This window comes from Podarcis tiliguerta (assembly GCF_965153285.1).
Source record: "Podarcis tiliguerta genome assembly, chromosome: 5".
Classification (NCBI taxonomy): domain Eukaryota; kingdom Metazoa; phylum Chordata; class Lepidosauria; order Squamata; family Lacertidae; genus Podarcis; species Podarcis tiliguerta.
This window is the reverse complement of record NC_139538.1, coordinates 66,347,878-66,370,124: the sequence shown is the minus strand read 5'-3', so window position 1 is coordinate 66,370,124 and position 22,247 is coordinate 66,347,878. Positions and strand designations below refer to the sequence as shown.

At 39.0% G+C, this 22,247-nt stretch overlaps 1 protein-coding gene across 1 annotated transcript; it reads left to right on the top strand.

Moving 5' to 3' along the window:
* Positions 1-157: 157 nt before the first annotated feature.
* Positions 158-22,025, top strand: IPMK (inositol polyphosphate multikinase). Its single transcript, XM_083441303.1, has 6 exons — positions 158-665; positions 6,843-6,928; positions 9,742-9,838; positions 10,633-10,805; positions 13,756-13,837; positions 15,226-22,025. Exons 1-6 carry the CDS (start codon positions 449-451, stop codon positions 15,843-15,845), a joined length of 1,275 nt encoding a protein of 424 aa, XP_083297429.1. The 5' UTR covers positions 158-448; the 3' UTR covers positions 15,846-22,025.
* Positions 22,026-22,247: the final 222 nt, after the last annotated feature.

Here is a 22,247-nt window from a genome sequence, read left to right as displayed (position 1 = left end):
GGCTGTCAGGTAGCGCTGTGCCCTTGATAACAGCGGCGCTGCCTCTTCCTCGCGTTCCGAATAGTCGTCTGGGGAAAACCATTCAGAAGCCGCCCCCCACCCAAGCCAGGGACGAGCGGCTTCAGTCGCCGCTACTGCGCAGGCTCGCTGCCAGCCGCGCAGGCCCAGTAACGCCGAGGTGCTGCCTATCTCTCTCTCTCGCTCTCTCTCCTCAGTGCCGCTTAGTCAGTCGACCCGAGCGGTTGAGGCAGCCGAGGGAAGCCTCCGCTCCGCTCGCCTGAGGGAGTGGAAGCACTGCGGGCGGGGGCGCACGCCATGGAGCCGCGGGCCTGGCCTGGGCTGCGAACGGCGGGCGGCGGCAGCGGAGGCAACGGCGGAGGAGGCCCTTGAAGGCGGGGAGGAAGAGGAGGAGGAGGACGTGGCGGCGGCGGCGGGAGCCTCCGAGGAAATGGCCACCGAGCCCCCGCGCTGTGCGGCGAGCAGGGAGCCCGAGCGGCTTCTTCGGGGCGCCAAGGCGGACGTGCCTCCGGGCTCCGCGGCGACGTCGTCGGCGGAGGGCGAAGAGGAAGGAGGAGGAGGAGGAGGGAGGAGCGCCCGGCTGCTCAACGGCTGCGTGCCCCTGTCTCACCAGGTGGCTGGGCACATGTACGGCAAGGATAAGGGCGGTAAGTGGCAGGCCTGGGGTGGGTGGGTGAGGCGGGTCCTAAGGGGAGGCAGGAAGCCGGGACCCCACCCCGGCACCCCTTCGGCAGATAGTGGGAAGTGGGGCTCTCAGGTACCCTCCCAACCCAAGTCCCTTGGGTCCGCGCTCAGGAATTAGGGTGGATACAAAGCAACCAAAGTCCGTTTTTTTCTGCCTTGGGTGTTATTCGCCTCAACGTTTCCAAGTGTGTGTGTGTGTGTGTGCACGTTTATGCACGCGCGTGCGTGTTTTTGGTGTGTGGGATCCAGTGCCCTAGTGTTAAATAATAATACCAGGGCGAGTTTTGTTTTTACTTACGACATCGGTGTGTCCTTAATGTTGTGGGTGATACGTTGGGGTTGCTTGTGTCTCTCGTTCTGAGCCGTGTGAGTAATCTTCAAGACGTCCCTTGCATGCGTGGGGTTGCTTAATTTTGTCGTCGCCCCCCTCTCCCCGCTCCATTCCTGCGAGAGACCGCTTTGAGGTCTTCTAGTGACTTTAATGGCTGAATGGTCTTTCCAGGCTCCCCCAATCCAGCCCCTGAACCCAGCTGAGAAAGACTACTGGCTGTGGCTCTATGCAACAATAGTATTAATTAAAAATAGGCATGTTAATTGTAAGCCATCTTGAGCAATATGTATAGGAAGGACAGGGTGTGTTACTGTATATGACAGCTGAAAATGATGCTCTGAAATGGATTTTCAAAAGTAGAATTTGAAGGTTTTTGAAATCCACGCAGAACTTCAGCTTGCTTTTTTCCTTACAAAACAACACAGTGGTATTCTACTATCTCTGTTTGTACACACCTTGGTGGTTTACAGTAAAAAAAAAAAAAATCCCTTTATTGTACTAATGGAGCAATAATGAAATGACACATTCTCGTGCCTAATAAGCTATTTAAAGCGCTTTCTTTTATGGTGTCTTTGTTGTGTTTGCTGCCGCACATTTTTTTGTGTTAATTTGGTTTTCTAATAATATGACCTCCCTGCTCTTTCTAAATCTTCAGGGGTATCTACCTACAAGGTCCCTGCTTTTCTTGTTGATACCTAAGCATGTAGTCTTAATCTGAGGTGTTTTGTAGGTTTAATGTTTATGAATAGGAAGTTTTGAAGCTGGGGAAATGACCTGATTCTCTCTTCACCACCCCACCCCAAAGAAAAAATGAAATTGGATTGGTTGGTTTGGAAAATAATGCCTTTTACTTTAATTGCGAAATCTCTTGTTTTGGATTTCTACAGGAAACAAATTGCATGAAGAATAAACACACTGTTTTGAGTAAACAGAAGGTTTGGCATTCATTAGGGAGAAATTTCATCACTGCAGAAAATGTGTTTATCCTTGTATTCACATTGTGTTTTGTGGCAAATGGACATGAATACAATGAGGAACTTGAAGAGATTGTGCCATTTAAAGTGATTTATATGGCAACTAGAGGGCCTTTACATGTGCATATATAAGATGCCTTTACAAGAGACAGATTCTGGTTGGTCTATTTTTCTTTCCTATCTAGGTTCTTCTAGTCTTTGTATTAAACAAATCAGACATGATCAGCCAGTATTAAACAAATACATCTGCACTAAGTTGAAGTGGAAAAGTGCCTGATCCCTTAATCATGGTTAGGTTTTTGAGCATACTGGTTGCTTCTCCTCCCATGCCTCTTCTTCCCCTTCTTTGGCAGGTATTTGTAAAGTTGCTTGATACCACCCAAAGACCCTGCCCGGGTGGGAGAGAGGAAGGAGAACGGATTATGTTTTTGTTTATATGCTAATATATTGACCGAGATGGAGGTGAGTGAATGAGCTGGCTGTAACCTGTGCTTAATGCTTCTGGGGATGTTTTGCAAACCAGAGTTCTGGTTGGCAACAAATAGTTGGGTGGGGATTAGCTGTGTTATGAGTATAGTTGGTGGGAATACTTGAGAGTGAGATTCCTATGTAGAGGAATGCTAAGGTTGTGTCTGGGACATGTTACTGTGGACGTGGAAGTGTGGATACAGTTTCTATCTCATTTTAATTTGGCTAAAATACTTTCTATGTGGAATTGTTATTGTATTTGATTTTTACTTGCATTTTTTAAAATTAGGAACATAATTTGTTTTCCTCTTAATTATGCTGCTTTAATGTCTTTATCGTATTTTTGTACTTAATTTTCAGTTGTAATATTTATTGAGATTTTGGAATTTGATGTTTTCAGATGGGTTGTAATCCACTTAGAAAACTTTTCAAAAATATAATGTGATATAGAAATGATTTGAATAAATAACCTGGGTGCTGTTGCTGAGAAGGCCCTCTAGCAAGTTGTAGATAACCTGATTGATGTATGCCCCCTTTTCTTCAGGAACCGCACTAGATGGTTTCTCTTAACTCATTCACACTTGTAGAGTACTCATACTGAGTTCAAAAAGTGGTGAAAATCGACATTTCTTGTATTTGCACCCTATTCTTTCTTCCAGGAAGCTCATAGCAATGTGTGTTAGCACCAAAACAATGTCATGATTCAGGTTAAACCGATAGAAGGTGATTTGCCCAAGGCTGTGCAATAAATTTCGAAGCTGAGCAGGAATTTGAAACTGGGTCTTACACATGTACAAGCTTACATGTGTAAATATTGCATCTTTATATTTTTATAAGATGCAATTATTACCGTTTGTTTACATTGTTTACCTATGAAATGCAGATAGTTACAAAAGCATAGGTTCAAATGGAACAACTGAAAGCAAGGATTTCACAAGAAAACTGGTTTGCTCCTGAGAGGAGAGGATTTTAAAGTGAGAACATAGATTGTTTAGCTTCAATTTTCATGATTAACCTTCCTCACTGACTTCTGCTTAAGCCAACATCCTTCTAAGGTCATAATGTGCGTCTCTTCTCTAGGGAGGGGGGGGGGACCATGATTGAGAGCTATCCCTGTTGCAGTCAACTTCAGGAATAACAAATTTGCATGGATTATAAGAAGTTGAAGTTCAGGGCTCTGGCATGTACGTGGTAGCGGATACAGAATTTAGCTTCCAGATTTTTTTAAAAAAGTGTTTCTAGCCCTTGTGGACTACAAATATAGATATGAAAATGCATGGTTAATGCCTTCTGGAATCTCAGAACCTAAAGTGGTGACTGAAACAAGAAAATAAGCAACTTTCCTACATTTGCGTAACTCACACAGATCACAAGATATTTTTGCGTGTGTGATGCAGATCTGGGGTTACCTTGGTGCAGATTTTCAGGGTTTATTTAAGTGCAGAGTGCTTACAGCCCTCCTTATGTTAGCGTAACTGCATTTTATTCCATCCCATGTATTTTTCTGTTCTCTGCTGAAATTTCACTGCTGAAATTTAGATTATAAGCTCCTTGATTTTGTATTGTTACTGTGGAGTGTCATGTATATTAGAGTTCTGTGAATGAAAGATACTTTTTAAACACTTCACATATTTGTAAGGTGAGATCTGCTATATCAGTCTATATTATATTTATACTTATTCCATAGGTTTTCTTGGGATATAAGAATACCAGTGGCTTTTTGTTGTGCTGGCTATATTTCCTCCAGTATCAGAGCTAGTATGTATGCTTCTGAATGCCAGCTAGGATTGAATCATAGAATCATAAAATTGTAGAGTTGGAAGTTAGTGCTACTGCAGTTATGTCCTGCTCATGGGCTTCCCATAGGCAACCTCTAGTAGCATGAGATGCTCATAGAAGTCGTTGGTCCAAAGTAGTGCATCAAAAACTACTTACATGTGACCTACAAGCATAGCATCTCCTGAAAATGGGTCTCCCCAAGGCAAAAACCATTATTGTTCAGCGCATGAAGGATATTGAGCAGCAGAATAATCTGGCCTATATTAAGAAATTTAGTGCTTGGTATGCTTATCTGCCCCCCTCCCACTTTGATTTTCGGGCACCTTATTTGTCTACCTTAACCATTCCAAAACTCAGACGGGCCTTTACACTGGCCAGACTAAATATGTTACCCTCAGGTGTTCTCGAAGGTAGATATCAAAAAATTCCATTCGAGAACCGGCTCTGCCCCTGTGGAGCTGGCTATGTAGAGACGGTTTCACGTTCTCTTGTCTTGCTCCCTATATAAAGATCTCAGGGACGAGACCATTATGCCGCTCCTATCTGCCATCCCGGGCCGCTCTTGTGAAGCCAAATTGTTCTCACTCCTAGCTGACCAGAACAGCTTGACAACAGAGAAGGTTGCCAAATTTATCGAGAGAGCAATGAGACTGAGAGCTGTTATCTGAATGACACCAGTGTCGTCACCCGGATTCCTCGCCTAGGATCTTAGGATTATTATCATTATGTTTTATTATTACTATTTTATTACCTCTGTCAAATTTTAAGTACTGAGATTATTAATTTACCTGGGGTTTTAATAGGTCACAAGATTTTATGGTAACCATATTTGTAATGTATTTTTGTTGGTGTTTGTCCTTTGATGCTATGGCCTGTCGGCTACGCAAATAAAGTCTACTACTACTACTTCCCATAGGCATCTGGTAGCCAATGTGGGAAGCATAATGCTAAACTGGAGTCGTTTAATCATATCCAGCAGGGCTTTATGTATGATTTCCATACATAAAATCATAGAATCACAAATACAAAAAAGGAAACACGACAGCCTATATATTCCACTATTAAACTGTTGAAACAGTGGAGCACATTAAAATACCCTTTTAAGTTTCCCAGTTAAAAATTGGTTGTAGTAAAACTTTGCTTTCGGAAAATAAACAAGCTTGGGCTGAAGTAGTCTTTCATGAGCAAATATTTATGAAGTATTGGGGTCATCACTGAGAAGATCTTACTTCTCTTATCACTGTCCCAGCTTCTTACCTTAAATTGCCTTTCCCTAGTTGCTAGCACACACAGAATTTCAAAAAGTGGAGAGACTCCTATGAGAGTTGCTCTCTCCACTACACTAGAAAAAGGCTGTTCTCACATGTGCTCTGATTACTTAAAATTCTTAATAAAGGGAATTTATAATAGAGGTGGGAAGGGGTAAACACTCATATTTTGCTTGTCTGACAAAGTGGTTTTGATTGTGGCTTCACTCAGGGTTGCATAATGTGACCGTGATAACAAAAAATATTTATTGCTGAAAATAACATTATGTTCACTTTCACTAGAAGCTAAAGTTTTACTTTTACTAATAATAAAGTCCAAAGGCTGATTTTTATAACTATAACCATTACTAAATAGAAACCTTGGTTATTTTTCAACTAGTGGAGATAACATTTATTGTAGTCTGTTGTCCTAATGGTAATACTGCAGCCTAGAATGAGTCTCAATTTTAATTTGTGACGTTGTGGTTGTATTAATATTGCCTGTCTTGAATGTCTTGAATAACATCATTAGAAAGAAAAAAACGACATGATATTGAAGTTTCATTTGGATCCAAAGGGCTTATTCCAGTAGTTGCAAATAAATGTTTAAAGATTAAATTTTAAGATACCACTGCTGTGAAGAAACTTCAGTGAGATGAAACTGTTCAGAACTAACACTGTTTTGGTGATTGAAAAATAGCAGAGAAGTTAGCTGCAAAATAACAAAACTATTGCTCCACATTTGTCCTGGTTCTTGTGTAGCTAGGCCATGGCTCAGCATTACGTGTGAACCCTTCCCAGCAGCTTATCTATTGTTTCCTTATTGCCGGTCATCCATGATTTGAAGCCATGGCCTGTTGCTTATGAGCCTGCCTTCGTTTTAGCTATGGCTTGGCATTACATGTGAGCTCAGCACTTTCCTTAGCCATAGTTTGCTTGGCTACTCCACTCCAGATGCTCACCAGGGTACAAATGCATGAGGCTAGAGCAGATGGGAAACAGACCAAACTTTGTAGAAACAAACCATAGTTTGACAAATCTGTGGGATAATTTATGGTTAACTACTGATTTGTTAAACAAATCATGGCTTAGCATTACATGCAAACTATGTGTGAAAGATTTGCCTGGTCTTCAGGATAAGTACCAGACTCTAAGGGTAAGGTGTATTTTCTCTGTTTTATTGATTTCATTTAAAGAAAGCTGCTTCCTAACATGAACTCTTCCTTTTTCCCCTAACAAGAACTCTTGGGGTTTTTGGAACATGCTAGATTATGTTATCATAGTTGGACTCAAAAGCATGCTGAAGTTAAGATGTGAACAAATGTATTTGTTGTTTCCCAGGCATCCTGCAGCATCCTGATGGCACAGTCCTCAAACAATTGCAGCCACCACCTCGAGGGCCCAGAGAACTAGAATTCTATAACAAGGTAATTGTTTTCTAATTCATCCTCTAACTGAAGTTATGCTTTTTTGTTGTTGAATTGAAGCACCCCTCTGTTTAATTATCACTGGGAACCTCTGTGCATAACCTTACTGTCCCAATTTAGCACATACTGTAAATGGCAAACTCAATATGGTAGTCTTGATCAGTGCCAGAGACTGATTATAGATATGGGAGGAAGATGGCATACTGTGGAGCTTTTGACATCAGTGGGTCTTGAGTATGACCAGTGTTTGATGTCTTCCACTGTCAGTAATGTTGGTGTGCATCCTTTTATTGACAGTCTCAGAGGTCATCTTGTGTACACAGCAGACACACTGGTAGTTTCATCATGTGCCTGTCTGGTTGTTGGGCATCTATCCATAACTTTCTCCTTGTTTTTCTATACAGTCATAACCTTGGGTTGCGAACCTGATCCATGCGGGAGGCACGTTCACAACCCGCAGCGCCACATCTGCGCACGCGTGTGACGCAATTCGGTGCTTATGCGCAAAGTGTGATTTAGTGTTTCTGCGCATGCGCGAGCGCCGAAACCCGGAAGTAACCCATTCCGGTACTTCTGGGTTCGGTGCGGTCCATAACCCGAAAACGCACAACCTGCAGTGTTCACAACCCGAGGTATGACTGTATTCCATAAGTGAGCTTCATGCTAGCTGTGATGTGGCCCCATTGGCAACTGCTTATTTGATTATCTAGGGGGCTATTTAGGCATGGAAGCCTCTGGAGGAACGAAGACTGGTTTATTCATTGAAGAGGGAGTGGTACACTGCACCAAATAAGGTGTGATATTGGAGTAAAAGCCAGTTTGGTTAAGGGGGTGCTAGAATGCTCCTGCTACCCTGTTTTCTTGAAATTACTGTACAGGAACCCGGGGTTATGTAGCTAGTTACTGGATCTCATGGCATAGGTTGCACATCTTTGAAGTTAACTTTTGGTTGTCAGTAGAACAAACTAATATTGCAAATAAATGTTGAAACCATTCTTGGGGAATGAAATTACAACATATGTTTGGTTGAGTCAGAGTGGATTATGTACTTTCTGCCAGAGTTGCCTAAAGTAACATTAGTGTGCACGTGGAGAGAAAATGTAAATAGTTCATTAATATATGAGCTCTTGGAACAGTTTGTGCTGAAACATTTGGTTGCAAATGACTCCATTCCCTATTAAAGCCAAAAACAGTGTGATCCTCATTTAGGAAATGTCTCCTATAACAAAGTATTTTTTCCTGCTAATCAGACCTTATAATTTCTTCAGTATAAGTAATTTGATTATTTTACTATTCCTATAGCTAGATGTCTATATTGACTTGGCTTTTAGGGGGTGGGGGATTTGGAAAAGGAATAAATTCACCAGAGTTTGTAGTGTGTTAACAATAATAATTTAGAGTCCTAAAATTAACCTGTTAGCAAGCTTCAGCTTTTTCCTGACCTACATAAGAGACAGGCAAGGCAGCCTGTGATCTGTCACCTGGTTTCTCTTGGTGACAGAAAATCCAATAGTTGAGGCAGACAAGAGTTTGAAGGCATTTTTTCCTTTATAAGTATATATAATGGACAACAGTAATTTGTAAATCCAGCAACTCAGTTGTACGGTCTTGTTCATTTCCTTTTTAAGTGTAACTAGAATAACAGGACTGACTGTCATTCTATCTCTGAAAAGTATTTGCTCAGCATTTTGCCTCTGCAGTTGTTATTGCCAACTAAGGGTCAAAATTTAATATTGAATAAAAAAATTTAACATTGCATTGGTGTCACATTAGGAATTAGTGGTTGAGTTGCATGTTTTAATATTCTGTCTGTTCATCATTGATGGTGTGGCTTTGCTGTAATTGAATAACAAGTCATGAACAAAATAAATAATTGCATCCCTCTAACAAAAATCAGGTATCTTATGGCAGCAGAAACAATGCACTTTAATTGTTTTACGAATTCAATCAATGATAAAGCTGCTAATGTTACAGTACACACGTTTTGCAGTCCTCCCTACTTCACCTTCCCCTCCTCCTCCTCCCTCACTTGGAAGCGTAAACCCACTGTTGATAGGCTATGTTAAGAGTTCCTGTATTTACTGGATGCTTTCTAGGGTTATACCAATCCAATATAATCTTTTAAAGGCCATTTAGTTTAGGAATTTGGGGTGGGGTGGGAGAATGCAGCTGATTAATTCATCACTGAAAGATTATCCTCCTCATACTTGATTTTGCCATAACTGAAGGTGAAAGGGAGACCAGACTTGTTTCCCTGTGCCCCATCCTGCCACTAGTACACCTAAGAATGTTTTGATTAGATTGACTCATGCTGCACAGGATCCCTAAGCACACATTTGTGTGCTTTAGTGCTGTCCAACTCTGAGTTTCAATTTGAGGTGTGTTTTTTTTGATAGCAAAATACTTAAGTTTTATAAAAGACTTAACAGTAGTCAAACATTCTGGCACAATTTACAGCATTTATTCTGAGAGACACTTCCTTTCTAAATGGATATTTTTCATTGAGTGTGAGGTTTTAAACATACAGAGGGTAAGATTCAGCTAACAAGTCCTGTTAGTGGAAGCCCTGAACAAGGTCTTTAGGTTGTGTACCCCTGAAACTGGTTGGTTGCTGGTGGTTGGAAGAAGCGCTGGGACAGCGTGCAGGGGTACGAGAATGAATTGTTCCATCTGGCAAGCCGAAATGCTTGTGCTGAAGACTACTTTAGCATGATGTTGAATTCCCCCCATAAGTTCTAAATATCCAAATGTAGACTGCCACAAGAGGGAATTGAGTGGTTTGTTGCAGTTCAAACATATTTCTTTTATTTCAGGTGTATGCTGCTGACTGTGAAGACTCTGTGTTTCTAGAACTCCAAAAATATTTGCCAAAATATTATGGAACCTGGTCATCACCTACTGCACCCAATGGTAATGCTGTTAGACAGTGCAATAAGCACTAACTTTTTTGGCAACTGCTTGGGAGATGGTTCTGAAAATGCCAGAAACTAAGTACCCGAGCACAGTGTGATAAATCACTATCATGTGGAACATCATGAAACAATGTATCGCTATGCTTTGTAGATGGAAAAATGTCATGTAAATAAGGGCTGTTTTCTGCAAACTCAATTGATTCTTCAGTAAGATCCAGTTTAACATATTTAGGTCTATTGCAGAATTTGTATGTCAAAATACACCTTCTACTGCTCACAGCAACAGGGGTACCACTAGTAGGGTACAGTAGTCTTGCAGGAAGATAGTAAGATGACCACCGCCAAGAATTAACGTTGGCAATTTAAAGAATGCTAAAGGGCTTATTATTATCTTTTAACATTTTATACTTTCTCAGAATGTTAGTTACAATTTGCTTCATTGAAAGGATGGTTACTGTAATTACTTACGTTCTTACACAGGAAGCTGAAGCTGACCTGGACAGCAGATTTCATAATAAAAATAATTTATAAAACACTACTATTATATTAACTTATACAACACTGTCTGATAGTGAGAAGGGATATAAAAATAGACACAATGAAATAAAATCACAGACTAAAAGGAACCATTGTTGGGAATTAGATGGTTAATATAATGCTTGTTGTAATATACCACCACCAGGAGGGTGCCATCTTTGAGCCACTCCTGTACTTGTGTACTTTCCACTGACCTCTAATGATTGGGTTGGTTAGATTATGACATTGATCTGGTTTATTCTGAATTGTTAACAGATTTGTACCTGAAACTGGAAGATGTGACACACAGATTTAAAAAGCCATGTATAATGGATGTAAAAATAGGCCAGAAAAGCTATGATCCATATGCTTCCGCTGAGAAGATTAAGCAACAAGTCAGCAAGTACCCATTAATGGAAGAGATTGGGTTCTTGGTGCTAGGCATGAGGGTAAGATGCAGTTCTTCATTGGATTTTAAATCTTTTAATGCTCTTGACAACATGGGGGCAACTAAAATCATGTTTAGATGATACTTTCAACAAAACAACACCACCACAAACTAGCTTATAAGTATAAAACCAAATTTACTAGAATAATAGCTAGAATAGAGATAGACATATAACCATTCAAACAACAAACATACTAAGGTGCCATGTGCAAGAGAAAGCCTGGAGATACTGTAAACATGGAGTGGATAAATGTACAACTCTATCTTAACAAGTTACATGTACAGTAAATGTTATATAGATTGGATAAATGAACCGTTCAACTAGTAGCATAAGTCCAATCATGGAATGGCAACCCCGTGCTGCCACAAAGGCATGGGTAGCATCCAGTGCCAGATAACGAACGAGACTCTGGCATGCTAACTAGTTATGCGACCCCGAGCTCCTTTTGCTTACTTGCGTTATTCTCACCAGGGTGGTGGCTTTGATTTTCCTTCCCGTGATTGATCCATGTACACGGCTTTGTGTTTCCAACTCAAGACCCATTGAAGAACATCTCATCCAGTTCAATCTTTGAAAAACAGCTTTGAAAAACTTTTTCATATTCTCCAATGTGCTACCCTACCCGTTGTGGGTATCTCCAGGCTTTTTCTTGCACATGGCACCTTAGTATGTTTGTTGTTTTAATGGTTATAAGTCTTTCTCTATTCTAGCTATTATTCTAGTAAATTTGGTTTTATACTTATAAGCCAGTTTGTGGTGGTGTTGTTTTGTTGTATTATTATCACTGTCACCACATTTGATACTTTGTGTATATAGATGATATTTTCCCCACGGAAAGATATTAGGAGTCAGCATGCTTTGGGTTTGAATGTTTTCTGTCATGCCGTATTCCCTGCTTCCCTTATTGCAGGGAGATGTAGGTGACTGAATTGAGACAATCTGCATTAACTTCTCATTAATAATAATAATGAGAAAAGAAGTGGGTAGGGTTGGCGATCCAAAGGAAGACCTATTATTGATTTCTCTTTTGAGAACAATAATCTGGACAGCATCTTCAAGATTTTCTTTTTTCTTTTTATAAAGAAGATTGTACTTTGTCTAGATGTGGACTTTGATAATATATTTCTTTTTATCTCCCTGGTTTTCTCATACAGCTCTATCCTTCCTCCTTTATCATATTGTATTCTCAGTAGTTCCGCCTCTTGCACCCCATACTTACGTTCCATTTCCTTGTTCTACTCAATAACACCAGCAAATAGCTAGATTTGTTAACTTCATATTCATAACTTCATATGGGCTGCATTCAGAAATTTAAGCTGTGCACAGCAGTCCTCCAGAGAGCTAACATGTTGTGTTGATAGCTTGGCAATCCCTTCAGGCCTTTGGTGCAGCATGGTGATAAACTGCAACAGTCTTGCATAGCATTGTGTTAGTGAAGGATTAATTGACTTTTAATGTAAAAGATTTGGCTTTTAACTGTATAAACTGAATTCTGATGCTGAAGCACATTCAAAACCTTAAAAATTAGCCTTCAGGCAATAGATTATAATTGTAATTTCCCTAGTCAAGTAGAAGAAAAGAAACAACATGTTTTCTGTTTGGTCCCCATAGAGACCTCAATGAGGCTCTAGTTATTAACATATTTTATCAGTATATTACTGAAGGTGGATGATGTTGTTTGGCACTTGAATTGGACAGGCATTTTTGGTCTGTGTTCATAGATGTTTAGGGAGCTATTAATGTTCTGTACTGTACGTGATGTTCAAGTTCTTTAGTATTATTTTGCTGTCCATTTGCTTTCTTATAGTGCCAAACACATGTTCATTAACATTTGGTGGGAGAAGTGTATTATTCCTTTATCATAATCTTGCTGACTTCAGTCAATTGGATTCCAACCATTCCCAGACTGCCTGTTAAAGCAGCCCTATATTTGTGCTTAACTTTCAGATCTGGTGTAGCAGAGTAAATGTCCTATGTATATTCTGGATTGGCATAAAATATGTCAGCAAAAAATCTGTTCCTTTAATATAATGAAAATGGGCAGATTTGGATAGAGACATAGATTGCAAATATATATATATGCTGTATTTCCTATTTCTGTATGCATCTCTCTGAGATTTTAATTGGAACACCATGGTCTGAAGCCTGTATAATAATAATAATAATAATAATAATAATAATAATAATAATAATTTTTATTATTTATATCCTGCCCATTTGGCTGGGTTTCTGGTGAACCTTGCTGGATGCACTGTCAACTGCTTCTGTTTGTGTAGTTACTGAGAATGAAAAATAAGTATCAGTTCATTTGCTGTCCCATGTAACAGATATAATTTAAATGTTGGTTCTGTGATCTTATTCTAGATAATATTTTTTTTGTTTCTAAATGTGCTGCTGTTAGTGGTTATATGCACACATATTTTTATATTCATTTGATTTCTATTTTTATGCAGCATGTTTATTGTTTTCCAGGCAGACTTGTTTTCAATGATGTTTGGTCATAAACTTATATGTCTGAGTTTAGATCCCCTGTAGAATACTAAGCTATCCTCTGTCACTGGCCTATATCCGAAGACTACATAGGCCAGTTGATTCTGGGGCATCGGATTAGACCTTCTGAACACCCATAACTTTATTTGCCCTGGTTTCTTGTTATTGGACTGTAAAGTATAGAGAGGTATATAACATAATATCTCACTGATGTATTATTCCATTGAAAAAGCTATATCGGAATATACAAAGTTTATGATGTTTTCAATGTGAACTTGGTGAGTTTGGATTGCTAGATAGATCCAGCTCATGAAACAGTTTCAGAGATGTGTAGATAAAGCGTTTTGAAGAAAAGCCTTCTTTTGTATGCTGAAGAGTACATTGGAACTAGTCCTAGGACAAAGACATTTTTTTCAGAAATCAGATGGCAAAATTACATTATTATTTTGTGTGTTTTAAGGTTTATCGCGCCCATTCTGACAGCTATGAGACGCAAAACCAGCACTATGGAAGAGGCTTAACGAAAGAGACAGTAAAAGATGGTAATGTTTGGATTTAGACCAGGTTGTAGTACTACTATTTTAGGCCTTTATTATGAGAATGTGTGCTTATAACCTACGAGTAGCTTGTCTCATAGTTAAGAAAATTGAGGACAATATTATAAAGCCCTCTAGCATGCAGGAGTGCCAGGGAAGGGAAGGAAGTGGGATCATTCTGACTTGGGATTAAAGGTGGGAGAGCTCAGATGGGAGAAAGATGTGTATCTTTGACTTAGCTTCAGATGAAGGAATTAAGGCAGCATAGCCTGCCTATGCCAAGAACCTCCTAACTCACATGGAGATGCACTAGATCCTAACCTGCTCATCCTAACTTGAGATCCTGCTATAGGATTGCTCCCCAGGAATATTTTATAGTGCAGTCCCAGCTCTTTAGTTATAAGTTCTGAGCATTGATAGTATGTTTTGAGGGTTTAAAGTGATTTCCATAAGCTCTCACAATAATCCTGGAAACTAGGTCAGTTGTACAGTGCAATCACAACTCACTTAAGGGTTCTGTTCCAGAAGCAGCACACACATGCAGAATTGTGCATAGTCAAAAGCTGCCTGCTGGAAGGGGGGCGGGGATATCACGGAGGAGCTCCCTGCATCCCCACTGCCAGGGGAAGAAGAAATCTTGCCTTGGCAGCAAGACGAGTGGGGAAGCAGTAGAAACAAATGGAGAAGGAAGAAACCTGGTTCCTTCAGCTGCAGAAGGGAGGAGAAAGGCAGACAGGGAAAGAGGCAGGCAGAAGCTGCAACACTGTTCCAGCCTTTTGCTTCTGCCTGTATGTCTCTAGGTTGGCCTCTCTCTTCCCTTCTGCAGCTGGGATTTTTTTCATCCTCACTTCCCTGCTCACCATGCAGCTGAGAGAGGTGGGTTTCTTCTTCCTCTGTCTGCCTCTCACCTCCCTTTTGTCTCAGTCTCCCCCCACTTGTCTACTGTAACTGTTACCCAGAAGGCAACTGCTGCCCGAGCTGAGTGTGTATAATTGAATTTGCGCAAGTAAAATGTGTGGAAGATGTGATCATGCTGTAGTATTCCCATAGTGCATTGGGTGGATAAAACTGAAAGATGAGGGCTTGCTTAAGTGCATGTAAGAAGTGAGACTTGAACCAGAGAACACCAGAATAAATCGGACACACTTGCTCTGAAACCTTTAACATTGCAATTAATATTTTGATGATGGGAAATCTGAATTGGGGCACCTGTCTGAATTTTTGGGGGCATATTATCAGCTGACTGTGAATAGCAACTTAAACCTGAATTCTGTTATATGAATAGCTTAGAATTTGTTGTCAATTTTGCTTTTTGGAAGCTAGGCACCATTGCTATACTGCAGTTTGAATTTTCCAGTCAGTGGCTATTAATTTTACTGGTTTCTTTCTTGCAGGTGTGGCTCAGTTTTTCCACAATGGATTCTGCCTGAGAAAAGATGCTGTAGCTGCCAGTATTCAAAAGATTAAAGAAATACTGCAGTGGTTTGAGAAGCAGAAGCAGCTTAACTTTTATGCAAGTTCTTTACTATTTGTCTATGATGGCTTGTATCCGATGACAACTACATGGTTAAATGATGGCAGTCTGGTCGAGAAGGGAAGAGTGTCCAAGGGTCAAGTGCCAAGTGGTGGTACATTGGAATATAATAATAACATTCGTGTCATCAGTTCTACAGAGAATGGCAAGGTAGAGACCTCTGTAGGCAAAGGCTTCTCTAAAATGTATGCACTTCACAAAAGGCACCAGAGTCAAATTTCTCTTCAAGTTGAAACTGTGGAACAAGACAACATATGGAAGAGCAGTGCTTGCCTTTCACAAGAACATCTGAATGGAAATGTTATACCTCAGCTGGAAAAAGTTTTCTGCCACATGCCTACTACGCTGCCAGAAAGCATGGAGGTTGAAGTCAGGATGATAGATTTTGCGCATGTGTTCCCCAGCAACACACACGATGAGGGCTATATTCATGGTCTGAAGAATTTAATTACCGTCCTTCAAAATATTTTAGATACTTAAACTTTTTGCTATGATTTCTACTGGGGGCCAATTATAATGAAAAGCAACAACATTTCTGCACTTGTGATTCTGTTATATGTTGGTTTGTATTGTTCTACATTTTACTTGTCTTTGTACTTTTGGTAGGATGATCAAGTATTTTATAATCTTACTCAGGAAAATTATTCTGTAGTTTCTTACAGTTTAGTAAGAGAGAAGCTAATGAGATTTAACTGGTAATCGTAGGAACTTGCATTTAACTTGTGAAGCTTAGCTAAAATTGGGGGATGATTTGTGTCAGATAAAATGGTAGAGCTTTCTCATACCCTTAAATATTTTTAGCTTAATCAGAGTCCGTCCATGCAGCCAGAACACTGAGCCATATCTCTAAATAACGGGTTATTAGGAGAATATTAGAATATTATCCTTAGGTGTTTACTACATCTTTAGAACTGGAGCATTTCTGAGGGATAAATACTTAGAAATCTATATTCTAAATGAACCAGCATTTTAGTGTGAGGTGATCATACTGCTTCGCTCTTAAAACTGGGTAGGTATGTTCCTCTTTTCATGGCTAAACTTAAAAGTATACTCGAACAGTGTAATTTATTATGAGTGCTATTGAAAAGTTTTTCAAAACTTATGAAATAGGAGTTGTTTGCCATGTAAAGATGTTAAATGCTGTTTTGAAACATTTGTGTCAGATTTTGTGCCCTATTTTGTTTATAAGCTTTATATTTAGATATTCAACTAGGAGTTGCTTTGGACATTGCAGAAAAACAGCAAAATAATATATCCTAGTGAGTCTACAATGTCTAAAGTCAGTTATAAAAATAAGGTAGTACTATGGCCATTCATTGTGTGGGCAGTTTTGTAAAATTGCACAACCAGTGGTTAAGATAGTTTTAAGAGGTTGCAGTTGGAGAGAGTATTTAAAGAGCTCTCCAGTCTCTTAAGTTGCATCCTCTTGAAATCCTCTCATCCAAGGAATGTATGAACACTAGAAATAAGTCCATGTTGAAAAATGGCCATTATAAGCCAGGGTCTTCAAAATTATTAAATTGCCTATGGTGAGAATAAAGACTGCTTTATCAGACATAATACTACACAATGATAAATACAAGCAGATGGAAGCCAGAGACTCAAGTAGAGGATGTTTAAAGCTTACACCCACATTTTGGAACAAACCACAGTTTCTGTTAATTCCAAATACAGGATTTTCAATTTTTTTTTTTAAAGCTGAGTTAGTTCAGTCGAACCAAAATTGCACTGCGGCTTAATGTTGTAGTTTCAATAAGCCACAGTTTACCTGTATTACAGTATAATGGGAAACTGCATTTTGGAACAAACCTTAAACAGTAGCTATAAATGCTTTCTTGTGCTCGAACAGGAGGGGAGAATTTGTTAGTCCGAGGCTTGTGTCTGCTTTCTCTCTTAGCGTTACATTTGAAATGGGCCTTATCATGCAAACGTTGGGCTGATACAAGAGGGCTTCCTTCTGGCAGCATGTGCATCTCCATAAACATAAAAAAGGCAGAAAGGAGAGTATGGACCTCATTCAACTAATGTGTCCTGGTAGTGGAAGCCTGTGCAAGGACTTTTGTTAGCTCCTATGGCTCTATAGTGTCAGGAGACCCCCCAAAGCAGTAGGAGGTAGAGTGTGGATGTCTTGTCTGGCAAGCTTAAGTACTTGTGCTAATCAATGATTGGCATAGCTCTACAATGAATTTCTCCCTGGGTGACATAGCATGACACCCCACAACAATTCTCATGGGCATGTTTCAGAATCTGTCTAGCATGGAAATGGTTGCAGTCAAATCCAGTGATACAAGATGGAAAATTGTACAAATCAGAAAATTTTCTGGAAACTCTTTCAGTGCTTTTTTTTTTTTTCATGGAATTTTTTTCCTTTTTGTAAGTTTATTAATAACTAGATGCCAGCTGCAAATACAGTTTAAGGCAAGCTTGGCAGTTTTGACATTTTTAGCTTTGTTTTTGAAACACAGGTAAATTAGATCACTTTTTATAAGCCATCAGAAAAAATTCTAGCACAAATTATACTGTGTAAATTAAGTTTACTTAATTTGCATAGGAAAAAATATATCCTCTGCCACCTCCTGAAATTCACATCGCTGGAAAATGCTTTTTAACCAAATGTCCATTTTCTAGTTGTGCCGTTAAGGAGAACACTTTGCTTGACTTCAAAACTACCAAGAACCAGAGGCTGCTGTCACTGAGCAGGCCCCACTTGGAAGCACCTTACAGCAATGCTGTAAGAGAATTATGCAAGCAGACACTCACTCCTGCATTTGATCACCCTCCCCTGAACTTTTTAGAAGGAAAGCTACAATTTTAGGATTAATTTCAATGTTCTGCTAATACTGTTTCATTGTATGGTGTTTTGTAGGCTAATTGGGCATAACAATTTATCAGAGTTTTGTGTTTTCACTTTCTAAGGTTCACTAGAATACTGATTTTAATTGGAAGCAACATGTGGTAAATATACATGGACTTTTTGTTTTCTATCAAAACAAATGCTACATTGATAAACAGTTTTCACATAGGTTATAAAGTGAGCCTTAATTAATAAAAGCCTATGTCAAAGGTGATACTACCATCTTTAAGAGTGATTAGGAGAATTCAGTGTTCTGTGAAGTAATTTAAAGCATATTCTGGAAAAAGTTACACTATTCTGTCCTATTGAGCTACCTTTGTAACAGTTAGCTTATTCTATAGTAGCTTATGTTATCTGTGTCTGTTTTCTGTTCAACAAAGAATCTTTACACTCACACACACACATATGGGTATGTCTAATGTAGGCAGGTATTTATTCTTTCTTGTCCTGTACCATTTCACATCTGTAGGGCAGTAATCTGTGTGCTCTGTAATATTAGTATTATAATTAGTCATTGCTGTGCTGCTTACACTATTTAATGTAACTAGAACATTGTAGGATCACCTTACAGAAAGCACTCCTATCTAATTTTCAGTTTTTATAGTTGCAATTGTAACAGAATTATACTTATTTTTATTCAGTTGGAAGTTAATAGTACTTTAAATTAAAAACTGGGTACAGCTAAAGGTAACCCATTCAAATGTAGACTGCAGAAATGGTGAATTCAGAACTTATGTGACTTTCACGGGAGGACAGAAAAGAGAATAAAAACTCAGAATGGGATAGTATCCTTTCCTTTATGTTAGTATACTCTCACCATTGTTTATGGACTAATTTCCTCGTTTCCATTTCTTGTTCATAGGAAGCCTTGTAGAGTGATGCTTTAATAGCATAAGCTTGGGTACGTAATTGTGAAAGTTCTTATTTCATAGATTTCCTGATTCTGTAGCTTATTGTGTATGTTAGAACTTGGATGTACACAGGAATGCCTGGTACACGCAGGGCCTTCCCTATTCACCTAATGAAGGAGGCAAATTGATTATATGTGCAAAAAACAGATACGCCCCCCTCTAATTGAAGTGGATATGAAAACCTGTGTATTATGATAACTTTGTGTATATATCAGAGCACCTACAGGGCTTGAAATTGGAGCCCTTGTGTAGCGTAAGGAGTATTTAAATGTGTCTCTTTGGAAGGAAGAATGACTGATGTAAACACTAATGAAGATGACTCCACAGCTACAGCCTCTGTAAATGACATTGATTTTGAAAAATTGGCTCTTGTCACAAGGACACTTCTTAGTATCGCTTCTGATGTGTTTGTGAAAATACTCCTTTTAAATGTATTTTGTGGGAAATTATGTACAATCTTACCTGATAAGAATTTAAATTATATAATTTTTTAATAGCAAAACATTTTCATTCTTGGTATTTTTGGATATTAGTGGTTCCTGGTGCATATATTCAAATGAAATTTAAAATAATGGTATTATGAAATGTTAAAATATTTTAACTAACTAGTTTTACAGAACTATGAAATTGTGTATAATTGTGTTTTCACATGGAGGCTGTATTTTCAAACTGAAATTATTTTTGTTCTATTGTACAGGAGAACTATTTTTGCGTATCCCATACATTACATACCATTCCATTTGAGATGCTTAAATTTTAGGAAGAGACTATTTTCACTTCAATTGTGGATTGAATGAACAATTTGGCAGGTTACAAGTAGGTCCTATGCATGCTTACCTGGAAATAAGTCCCTCTGCGTTTTGTGGCATTTCTTAATAAGCGTGCATAGCACCGTGGCCATAGTTTGCCATAGCAGAACTGAATAAGGGTCACTTAGGAATGTGACTGGTTGTCACTAAGGGTGCAAAATACTGCACGGATTTTGAGGGAAACGTATTTCAGTATTAAATACTAATCTAGAGAGAGAGAAGAGGGCACAACCACTATAGACCATGAGCCGAAACCCTTCTAAATTCCTTGATATTATGGCCCTTTTAAAGGTCTGCAACAGATACAAAACACTCCTTTCGACCTGTCCATATTTTAATTTTTTTTAATATAGTTTACACTATTTGCAATAACCGTCCCTGCTGAGTGCCTTCTGCTTCAGGTTTGGTACCTTTTAAATGACCTCACGTAGCATCTATTGTGATGTAATGGAATGCTTTAAGGGAGAGTTGAATGACTGTATTGATTATGTCCCACTAATGTTGGAGAGTATGGTTTCAATAGTTAGCTTCTTTTGATCCAAAACAAATTCATTCGGTAAACTGCCACGCTTTGTGCTTGGTTCGACAATAATAGTAAATTGTGAGCCATGCTTAAAAACCTATGAGTGAATCACATAATGAATTACTTAAGCCCCCCCCTCCCCCCGTTATGTTGTCTGGCTCGCATGTTACCAAATAAGAAGCCAGAAAGGTTGAGGAGGCATCTATAGCAACAGGACATTCTGAAGGGGTGGGAACTGTGGCTTTTGCTCGCCCACCCCATATCCCTTCTCAAGTGGCCCTACCTCAAAACTTTGCTTTCTGTGGACATACTGCCTTTACTCAACAACGACAAAACCCCGGGGGCTTAATACACAATCATATGCATCCATGTGCCTTGCCGGTACTCAAAAGAAGCATTGGATTTCAATTCCTGAAAAGAGGCGACCTCATCTGTGTGGTTGTGAACCAGTCCTTAGGGTGCTTGAATCTGGCCATATGTGAATCTTTTTGAAGAGAGCCTTCTGTAGCATATTGTGTGGAAAGGAATTTGAATAAGAGTTTAGGTTGGAGATGCTGAAGAAGGCAGCAGTAAATAATTTATTCACTCAACGTGTAGCTTTTTGCAGATCGTATCCATCCAAAAGCCTTACATTCAGTTTTGTTTTGCCTGTTTTCTATGTACTGTTCATGCTGGTAAACCATTGAATTGGAGCATAGAGTGATGAACTCATTCAGCTGTGAAATATTATTACATTATATATCCAGGAGCTAAATACTGCACATTTGTAATTGTTAATTGTGGTTTTGTTAGCTGAAGTTAATGCACACTTTAAAAAAATGAAAACTTTCATACTATGAACATTTCTACTAATCTTCCCTAGGTAGCAACTCTGAGTAGTTTTGTATGTAGGTATAGAAAATTAATTTTTGTTTGCCATTTAGAGAAGTGACGCCTGTACATTTAGAGTTTGTTGGAGATTAATCTTTACGTGAAATCCAGCAACAGGAAAGAGAAAGCAACAGTGATTTTGGGAACAAACGAACATTTACACACATTGTCTAAATCATTGTCTAAATATGCTTTTGAAACATGTATAAATGTTGGCACTGGAAAAAAAAATCTGAACTGGCTGAACTGACTTTGAACTAAAATGTCCAAATATGATTAATATTGCACATCTGCATATGAATGATACCAGAGTGCACATAAGCACTTTAATATTCTGAGAACTGTACTGGAAAATATATGGAAGCATGTGAAATTGCACCTGGAGCTGGATTAACTGGTGGGGGTGGGAGGGGGGATTTTACAGTTTAAATGTACATGAATGAATGAATGTAATCTGGCCTCATTTTCTCTAGCTCAAAAGTTGAAATTGTGTTGTGCGATGTCCTTTTTTGGTGTTTGACTGTAACTGATATTTTGGGAGGATTGTTGTTGGACTGCAGAGGTATGTGTTTTATAGTTTAAAAAAATCTATTATGCTATATACCAATTCTTTTGTAATTTATGTGATATTTAGGTGATTCTAATAGCTGTATATTAGGCTGACTATTAAATTGTCTTTTAAGTTACCTTGAATGCATTGTCCTTGACTTCTTAAGCAATGTATTGCTTCAATTGTGAGAAAACATTCTCCCACTTTTGTAGTTTCTGTTGCCAGGTGAGTTCTTCCCCTCTTAGCTGTTTAGTTCCTCCAAGATACTGATGAAGGTGTGTACTATCAAGCCCCTCATACTTTTGTTACTAAGTTACAAGTATTAATGCACTTCACACTTATTAATGTACATCACACTTAGGCAG